Source organism: Notechis scutatus, chromosome 3, assembly GCF_049901735.1.
Source record: "Notechis scutatus isolate UNSWTSFEM ecotype Mainland chromosome 3, rNotScu1.2, whole genome shotgun sequence".
In the NCBI taxonomy this organism is placed as follows: Eukaryota; Metazoa; Chordata; class Lepidosauria; order Squamata; family Elapidae; genus Notechis; species Notechis scutatus.
The window spans coordinates 169,540,028-169,550,490 of NC_142011.1; the positions used below are offsets into that span (position 1 = coordinate 169,540,028).

Below are 10,463 nucleotides of genomic sequence, written 5' to 3' on the forward strand. Positions count from 1 at the left end.
GGAATTAGGGTGATATATACGTCAGACCTGGATTCAGGTAATCTGGCTTCTATAGTGCCTCATTATATACTTCCAATATTATTGGTTCCAAAATTTCCACAATTTTTAGAATTATTTTAATGATCATAAGATTATGTTGACAATGAGAGACCTATGAGAAAGTAAAAACTGTTTCTTTTATACAGGGAAACTTGATATCAAATTGTACATATTTTTTTTGTTCCTAATTAAAGAAAATCTAAACTATTCAGGTTCAGGGGATTAGTATGGATTAGTATGAACCTTTCTGGATTAGTATGAACCCTTTTTTATTTCTACTGTCCGAAGCAGAATTTTATCTTATTGTCGGCCTTCAAGAATCCTTCTTCTGCTTGCCTTTCTGGCTGCCAGAGAAAGAGGGGGAGGGAAGATTAATTGGGCTTTGTGTGGGGGGGGAAAGTGCTAGAGGCTTGAGAGGGTGAACGGTAAAACTTGAGAAAACTTTATTGACTATACTTACTTGCTTACTGCGCAGCTGTAGCTTCTAATCTATCCGGGCCAAGGTCAACTGTCCTGGTGAGGCAGATGTCTGAAACATCACCTGAAGATGCCCCACATGACATTATAAACATCTCAGATTGGATGGCCAGTTTGAATTATTGGGGGTGGGAACATTGGCATATTTTTTCTATGTGATTTTCACGCCTGTTGCCTCAGATCTTGTATTCCTCTGATGCCACCATATCAATTTTCAGTAAAAAGTCATTTTCTCTAAAACAATGAAGTCTAAGGTTTTCTTTCTTGGATTTTGAATGGAGCCTCACCTGACACTTATAATTGCTTGAACATTGTTAGTCTCAAAATGTCCTGCTATCTTCTACAGCAAGAGTATTGATTTTCACAAGTGCTGCTTTTCAAGAGAATGCTTTAAGAGTTCCCAAGGACCATTACTTTAGGACTTAATCTTGCTTTTCCTCAATTTTCTAGCCAAAAATATATTGTATTCGTGATTATAATTTGTAAAGTATTCCTCTACAATTCTTTACGAATTATAATCACGAGATAGTACGATTCCTATATGTAAATTTAACTTAACAGAGCCTTATATGATTCTGTCATGTGTTTGATGTTTTATTCTCCTCTGAATCTGATTTAGACTGTAATTAGAGAGAAATTCTTTCTGTAATATTTCAAACACTTCCTGAAGTTGTAAAGTTGTTTTTTTAATGTATTTTGCACAGCTTTTGGTGAATGTTTTTTAATTATAATAAACTATGAAATATAAAAACAATGACAACTTTTATATATAATTTATATCACACCATTCCTAGCTTTATTATCATGGAATTTGTGACTATGAAATATTTTCTGTCACTTTACAGGAATTGTTACTTAGAGCCATTTGATGCATTGTAGTGCTTCAGTGATCCTTTCAGTGATAAAATCATATACAGTACAAATTCACATTTAATTATTCATATCCAGTTGATTTCAAGGGAAATATGATTTCTAAGTGATAGCAAACCTTGCATAGAATGGGGACATCTGTTGTCTTGTAATGCTTGCCTTGTTGAATCAATTTCCTTGTCCGCCATTTTCTGGTTTATTTCTTTTCTTTTTTAAAAAAAATAGTTACATTTCTCTTTGGAATGAGAAGCCCGTGCCATGAGCCAGGCAATGGCTTAATGTGAAGAAAGTGCTTCAGCAGGAGTTTTGGAATGTCAACCTCAGGAGGCATAAAGTCATACGGCTAATCAAACACAGGCAACACCTGAGCAATTGAAAAAGTCAAATATTAATGACAGAAGGCCTCCCAGGCTGTAAGTAGAGAGCAAAGATATCCTAAGAGGCTTATTGCCAAGCTAAGAGATAAATCTCTTGATTTGTGGCAGCTGGCATTAACCTGATTTAAGAGGCAGCCTGACACATTATCCTTTGTTGTTGGAAGCAGTGTTCTGCTCTCTGGTTATTGTGTGACTCTCATTTGTAAATTTTGCTCATGAAATTCTGACCTTTGGACTGGCTGACAACTCTGACCTTGATCATAAAACTCTGGACTAAATTTAGACCAATCTTCTCCATGCTCTTGTTAAAGAAAACCCTTCAAGCAAGCATTTTTCAGAGACTCTATTTAGGATTGCATTCCTTGTCTGGCATTATTTTTTGGCCTTGAATAAATTGCTAATTTCCATAGCAACTGTATGAATGAGTGTTTAACTGAAGCTTGAAGCAGGGTAGATGGGAAGGAGAACTTTTTTGGGGAAGGAGCTCTGACCCATTGATTTTAAAAGTTGATAAAGTTTGTAAATGGAATTATGTTATGACTTTAAAAACTATGTACAACTGTGCACATTCAATTGAGGAATTTTGGAGATAAAGGAAATTAGTACTAGCTGGATTTTCAATATTTATCCTCCATTCAGGGGAGACCAGAATGCTCACAATTTCATGCTGGCATTGATTAATTCACACACACACACACACACACACACACACACACACACACGAACATAATTGCCAACTCTGCACAGACTCCTAGCAACTTAAAATGAAAATTAAAATGCCCATGATGCAACATAGCAAATATAATTTCATAGTTATCTCTAAAAAAAATAACAGCATCATAACTAATCAAACCAGCCAATGCTAACAAACATCATCACTGTTTTAATCTCATAACGATAATACAGTACAACCACAAACTTATCAAATGCATTAGGATGACAATAATCAAATACTGATGTTTCTAAAGCAATTTGAGACCTAATGTTTTTGGAAAGGGACAAGCTTAATATTCAAAGGGACAGCATTACATAACATCAGTTCCCTAAGAAATGTCTCCTGTCTTTGCCCTTTTTATCTTAGGTAGATGGGAGGTTCAAAACTGTGAAATGATAAAATGTCACAGAAATGTGGGATTCCCAATTGCGGTTCCTCTAATGAGGGGCTGGACTGATTCTTCTTCCATTTCTAATTCTGGTGCCTAACTATAAGTCAGTAAAAATATAATCCAATTCCATGAAAGTTTAATCAGAATATAAATCAAGCATGCAGGGGACTATTCCATTTATTGTTGAGGCAGCAAAGTTTAGTTTAGTTTATTGACATTGCACCTCGTACAATGAAATCAAACACCATCTTCAGTGCACATCATGACTATGAAAATAAATACGAACACATTCTTCACACTCCACACATTGAAATGAAATCCCCCTGACACTGCACCAACTCTGCACTATACAGTAGAATTCAACAGAGCAACTGCCCTGGGATAGAAGCTGTTTTTCAGCCTATTTGTTCTTGTTTTTATTATTCTGTACCAACTGCCAGATGGTAATAGTTCAAAAAAAGGGTGCACAGGATGAGATCGATCTTTGAGAATGTTTTGAACTTTCTTAAGGCAGTGGGAACTATAAAGCTCTTCCAAAGATGGGAGAGGGCAACCAATGATCTTTTGGGCAATGATGTTAATCCTCTGGTGTGCTGTCCTATCTGCCACTGTGCAATTGGCAAACCATACGGAGGTGCAGTAAGTTAAAATGTTCTCTATGGTACAGCGGTAGAAGGTCACTAGCAGTTTTTCATTCAGTTGTTGTTTTCTGAGAAATCCCAGGTAGTATAATCTCTGCTGGGCCCTTTTGACCAGTGCTACAATGTGAGGACCCCAAGTCAGGTCCTCTTTTATGGTAATGCCACAAACTTAAAACTGGCCATTTTCTCCACTCGGTCTCCATTGATAAGCAAGGGCTGGATGTCTGATCTGTTCCTTCTATAGTCCACTATAAGCTCTTTGGTCTTATTGGTGTTGAGGATCAAGTTATTGTCTCCACACCACGAAAGCAACCGGTCCACCTCATCTCGATAGGCAGACTCATCCCCCCCAGAGAGGAGTCCCACCACTGTTGTATCATCTGCAAATTTAGCAATAGTATTACTAGCGTGAGTGGGAATGCAGTCATGCACATAAAGAGTTTAGAGTAAGGGACTCAGCATGCAACCTTGTGGTGTACCAGTGTTAAGAATAAAGGCTGAAGAGGTATGATTACTAAAGATCAAAACTAGAAGGAGAAATAAGCCATGGGAGGCAATAAGACCTTTAATCAATGAAATCAATTAAACCACAGGTATGTAATATAATTTGTATTCACTATTTTCTGCAAAAAGAAAAGAAAAAATGGAAATGCAAACAAATTGTCCCAACTTCATTTAGTATATTATACTAGTTTCCACAAGAAAAGAGCACTCATGCTTATAATGGCCAAACTCTTAAGCAAATTTAATCACATTTACATAATTACATGCTTCAATCTTAACTACATACTATCCTCACAGGAACTCAGGGCTAAACTTTTCATTGTGTTCTAATTATTCAGTAGTTTACTAGAAATAATTTTTATGGTCTAAATATGCTCCCTCAATCAGTTGACTCCTGCTTACATTTTATATTTTTCCTTGTATCTTTGTGACTGTGCAAATAATCAGCTTGTATATTCAAAATAATGTACATAGTTAAAATAGCAAGAGCTAATATGATGTAGTAGACAGTTGGATTCAGATTTTACTCTGAGGTCACTTAAATGAATTTCTCACATTTGTAAATCTCATGGGATTATGGTAAGTATTGTGTGATATAATCCTATGTATGGCTCATTTGTAATTTTCCGTTTGATACACACACAGAGGTCCAACTGTCACTATAATATTGATATTTTAATCCTTTTGCTTTCTAAAATTCTAGGAATACATTAGATGATACTCTTTTTATACAGATAGCAGTTGTGTAAAGTAAAATGAATGCAGTTGATCCCAACTAGCCTTTAACCCCCATTATCATCCAAGTTGAAACCATAACTATTTCATACCTACCTTTTGCACTGCACAAACAAAGGTTCCCTCTATTTCTGTGAGATTTTTTTTCCTATGAGAGAAGACGATGTGGTTTTGGAATGCAAAAAAGATTTGCAGTCTTTCCACATTTGTCATTTTATTTTAAAATTCCATGTGAATGAATCTCAGTATATTTTTGAATATTTATGACATTTTTTGATGAACAATGCAATGAGACAGGTGGTTTGTTATTCAGATTGTCATAAGTGGGACTGCAGCGAAATGATTTAGTGTACAATTTTCAAATTCAGTTTTAACCAGCCAACAGTTGGAATACTCTTTAAGTTTTCATTCCCTTCTTTTCCCCTTAAGAATTGAGTTGTGTTTTTAATTTCTTCAAGACTTGAGTCTTTGTCATGTCTTCTTATGAATTGGTAGTAATGTTTTGGTCTACACAATCAAATTGATTATTATAAATAATGACCCTCCAGAGACAGATATTACACTTTTGTTAGATTAAGACTGAGAATTAAGATGAAAAGATTTTTTTTTCATGATTAACAACAGCAATGCTACTGAGTACTGTATCTAGCAATACCCAATGGATGCAATGGCCATTCAACAAAAGAAGCATCTCTTTGTCATTTCTTTACAGTGTTACTTGGGAAAGTCCTCATCCTGTGTAAATCAACACAGTAATTAAGCTCCTAGAAACCATATCTGCAGATAGCTCCTTGGAAACTTTATGTATATTTTAACTGAAAAATATTGACAAATTTCCAATCAATTTTCTAAGAAAATGTGAGATTCATTTTCTTGATTATCACTTCCTAGCATTTTTTAAAGTTTAAAAATTATCTTAAACTTATCTACACCATGTAAACAAAACTTGGCGGCCTATTGCTTTCCTAAAGGTTATGAGCCAAGACAGCATTCTTTATGACAGAACTGTACTATCAATTCAACATTTTACATAACAGCTTTGTTGAGAATAATGAGATGAGGTAAGTGGGGTAGTGTAAGGTGGTTGAGGAGGGGCAGCGTTAAGTGCTGATATTCCTTTATCTAGCAATGACTTTCAACTACAATAAGTGTAATTTGAATATTTTAATAATTAATAACTCATTTCCTTACCAAGAAATGAGTGTTGCAAATTGGATTTCTATAATTACTGTAGGCTGTTATAGAAAAATGAAGACTGCAGCTGAATATTTATGTGGTTTTTCTAAGAGCAGCTAATGCTTGAGATAAAATATTTCAATTTAAAAACGTTAATTTCGGGAGGAGGAAACGATGTAGATGTGGGAAAATAGAGTGAAAAGAATGACTGGAAACTATTCTCTTAGTTCTGTTTCAATTAAAATTGAACTCTGAGTCATCTAAGGAGATTGATATTCATACCAGGCAAACTTGTGTACTTTCTTCCATAGATTAATGTTAGACTATCAACAGCAATCCTATCTTGTTTCTGATGTGATAAGAGAATAAAGAAATAGAACAGGACATAAAATATCTTCTAGCTACTGCTATATGCAGATATTTGGCATTTCTGAGGAAACAATGCTGCAGCATCACCTGTGCTACATTTCACAGCCCAAAGTGTGAGAATGGGATTCTGATGAGGCAGTCACCTGAGCAGCAGCAACTGCTCAGAGATGCCGCTGTTGGGGAACTATCCAGCATTTCAGCATCCCAGCACTTCATTCAGCAGACCTGGCTCCATGTGACGAGAATGCAAACGGCTGCACCAACAGATGATAGCTCCTTACTCAGTAAGGTAAGGGATTTGAAAAGGTTATGTGTTAGTTAAGAAATTGTGCAGTGGTGATAAGCCATCTGGAAGAGAATCTGTGAGTGAATAAGGTATCAATAGCCATGTCTATAGGTAGAAGAGAGTTTGACTTAGAATGTTTCATTCACATGATCCTGTGAATTTAGTCGCATTATCTTGCAGTAGCAGGAATTTACATATAATGTAAACATCTGTGCAATACAAGAAAACAGAATTAATGAGACAAAGAAATTGTGTGCTTAATTATAACTACATCATGCATTCCATGACAATGTCATTTCATTCTTAAAGATATTTTGAAACTTAAATGTAAATATTATTTTCTTTAGGATATCGGGTGAATGAAAGGGTTCAAAGTATAAAGCTGAAAAAGGCATGTTGGAAGAACTGTTTAACTGAAGGACTGTATTATCAGTAACAAAAAAAAGAGAATGCATTAGAAAAGGTCACTTACATGAAAATTGGCTGATCCAAGAAACTGTAAGAATGAAGGCTGTGACACATATCTCCACTCCCAAAAATTGCAAATGGACTGTTCTCACCAGCAAGCATTTATAAAACAACTATACCAACTAGAAATACCTAAACTAAGCAGCATCTCTCAGAATAAACATTTAGAGATGAATAATTTTCCCTTCCAATCTAAGCTCAATGCTTCCTGCACTGATGTAGATGCAACTTTCTATAGAACTGAACACCACACATACAATACATCAACCCCTCAACTGATCTCCAAGTTTTATGTTGCTATGCCAATCATCTACTCTATGATCTGTGCTGTGGGGCTTACCGGAAATTCTGCAGTCATTTATGTTATCTTGAAAGCACCCAGAATGAAGACAGTCACTAATATTTTCATCCTAAATTTGGCAATTGCTGATGAGCTGTTTACATTGGTGCTTCCTATCAATATAGCTGACTATCTGCTGCTCCAATGGCCCTTTGGTGAATTCATGTGTAAATTGATTATCTCAATCGATCAATACAACACTTTTTCAAGTATTTATTTTCTAACAGTCATGAGTATTGATCGATACCTGGTGGTGGTTGCCACTCTCAAGTCAAAGAAAATGACATATCGAACCTATAGGGCTGCCAAAATGGTGAGTTTGTCTGTTTGGGTTATTGTCACCATCATTATCTTGCCATTCAGTGTTTTTGCGAAGATACATACTGAAGAGGGACGATCCCAATGTGTCTTTGTCTTTCCCCAGCCAGAAGGCTTCTGGTGGAAAGTGAGCCGCCTGTACACCCTGATCTTGGGTTTTGTCATCCCGGTATCTACCATTTGCATCTTATACAGCATCATGCTCTACAAGCTAAGACATATGCACCTTCATAGCAATGCTAAAGCCTTGGACAAAGCAAAAAAGAAAGTGATGATAATGGTATTGATCATCTTGGGAGTTTGCCTGTTCTGTTGGACCCCCTATCACCTCAGCACAGTGGTTGCTCTCACTACTGACATCCCACAAACTCCACTAGTTATTGGAATCTCCTACTTCATCACCACATTGAGTTATGCTAACAGTTGCCTCAACCCATTCCTTTATGCTTTTTTGGATGATACTTTCCGAAAGAGTTTCCGAAAAATGGTGGAATGTGGCACTGCGTCATAAAATTCTAGTCTCTTAGAACTTCCTTAGGAAGATGGAATGTATTTCTGAAGAGGTTTTGTGAAAATGGACAGAGGCAACTCTGAACACATTATGCTTGGGAACTCAGAATACAGAATTGGTCATCTTCTTCAAGTAGTGCCCCAATATTCTTGAGGTTTGCCAAATTACAACTTTAAGGAACTCCTTTTTTCTGCTTTTGCATTATAGTTATTCATTGTGGATTATCTCTACTTTGGTACGTATCTTAAATCTTTAGAATGTTTAGTTTAAAGAAAAGGAGTAGCAGATCATAATGATATATTTAATTGAAAGAGGAAGCAATTGATACTGTTTGGAGTTTTATAAAGTTAAATTAAAACATGTAGAACGATGTTTGCTCTGATGAATCTGAATGATGCTACTTTTGTAATTTCAATATAGACATGCAAATACATACATACATACATACATACATACATACATACATACATACATACATATATATACATATACATATATATATATATATACATACATACATACATATATATATATATATATATATATATATATATATATAGAGAGAGAGAGAGAGAGAGAGAGAGAGAGAGAGAGAGAGAGAGAGAGAGAGGCATGCACTGATACATTAATTTCTACCATTATATTTTGTTAGAAAATAAAATGCATATTTGACAAGATACATGGATAGCTTATGTGTTATTCTACTGCAAAAGTGGAGATGATTCCTTCTTTGCTGCCCCCACCCTCTCTCTTCTCTTCTGGGAAAAAGCAAATTGCCATCACCCAGAGTCTAAATGAATGGAGGGCAAGAGGCTCTTAGAATTGGACTGGCGGTTATCCTTGTTTCATAGCACCTGCTCATTCAATGGAAAGAGATACGTTTTGAAGACCAGGAGGCTAATTTTTCTTGCTTTTCTGCTCCATCTGAAAAATTCTCATGAGTGAATTATATGTTGGACTCCTACTTTTCTTCTATTATTATTATTATTGTTATTATTATTATTATTATTATTATTATTATTGAAAATTATGCAACAAATCTTCTAGAAATGGGTTTTATTAGATATTAACATTCTGTGAATTTATTTGTTAAAATTTTTTTCTTAAGTTGTAAACATTCAGCCAAGACATTGTTGTATGTAAGTGCTGTTGCAAAGACAAAGGGAGTACAGAAAAATTAATTGCCCATCTAGTAATGGGCATTGAGAGCCACCTTCAGCACAGAATAAGAAGTGCACTCTAGTTGCAAATTTACCTTCTCTGAAGTCCAAAGGAACTTACTATGTCTGACCTTCATTTACGGTTCCTCAGAAAGTTTCCTCAAGAACTTGTTGATATATGCTAAACATTAACCACTATTTTTAAAAAAAGGTTTGGATGATTATTGGAAGGATCCAATATACAGAATGTTTTCCCATAGGCAGGAAACAGTTCTTTCCTTTGTATGTGCTTTGATGATCCAAGTATGGAGTGTGTATTGTATAAAGTATATTATACTGGTACATACATTCATTCATACATACATAGATACATAGATACATACATACATAGATACATACATACATACATACATACATACATACATACATACATACATACATACACGTGTGTGTATTTAAATGTATTAAATAACTGCTTAAGAACCGAGAAAGCTGTTCTCTAAAATGCCTTTGTTCCTTACAAAGAGAAAATAATCAAGAAAGATTATTTTGATTCCCCCCCCTCCATTTTACCTTTTACTTGACATGGTTAGAACTGAAACAGATGGCTTCATTTAAAAAAAAAAAAAGCACTAAATAGGGTTCTTCCTTCTAGTGGTCCTTCTAGGGTTCTTCCTTCTAGTGGTCCTTCATGAGAAATTGACAAATAATGCAAATAATATTTGGAATTATAGCTAGACTGTCTAGATTACAGCTGGGAGGTAATTATTAGTACATCATTCCTCTGCAGTGTTGCATATTAAGGAAATTAAACCTTATGGTTTAGTCTGATTATAGCAAGTTCTAGTTTATTCAATGAACCATAGAGATAAGCAAAAATTAGCGTATTGGTTAATGAAACCAAAATGCTCTGTATTTCCAATGATGAATTTGTAATCACTACATGATGCCAAAGTTAGAATCCTATATGCATATAAGTCATAAGTTATATGTAGCTCCTCCCTTTAAAAAAAAGTACGTATTCAATTTCATTTACTCAGAGTCTTAAGAACAAATTATATATGTTGCTATTTATTTATTTCTTTT

The 10,463-nt window shown here is 35.1% G+C and overlaps 1 protein-coding gene across 1 annotated transcript; it reads left to right on the top strand.

Moving 5' to 3' along the window:
• The first annotated feature begins 7,218 nt into the window (after positions 1-7,218).
• On the top strand, positions 7,219-8,235 carry NPBWR1 (neuropeptides B and W receptor 1). The gene has a single exon (XM_026670297.2). It carries the CDS (start codon positions 7,219-7,221, stop codon positions 8,215-8,217), a length of 999 nt encoding a protein of 332 aa, XP_026526082.1. The 3' UTR covers positions 8,218-8,235.
• The last annotated feature ends 2,228 nt before the right edge of the window (positions 8,236-10,463 follow it).

Coding starts and splice junctions, on each gene's coding strand:
- NPBWR1 (XM_026670297.2), top strand. CDS start 7,219: ATGAATAATTTTCCCTTCCAATCTAAGCTCAATGCTTCCTGCACTGAT.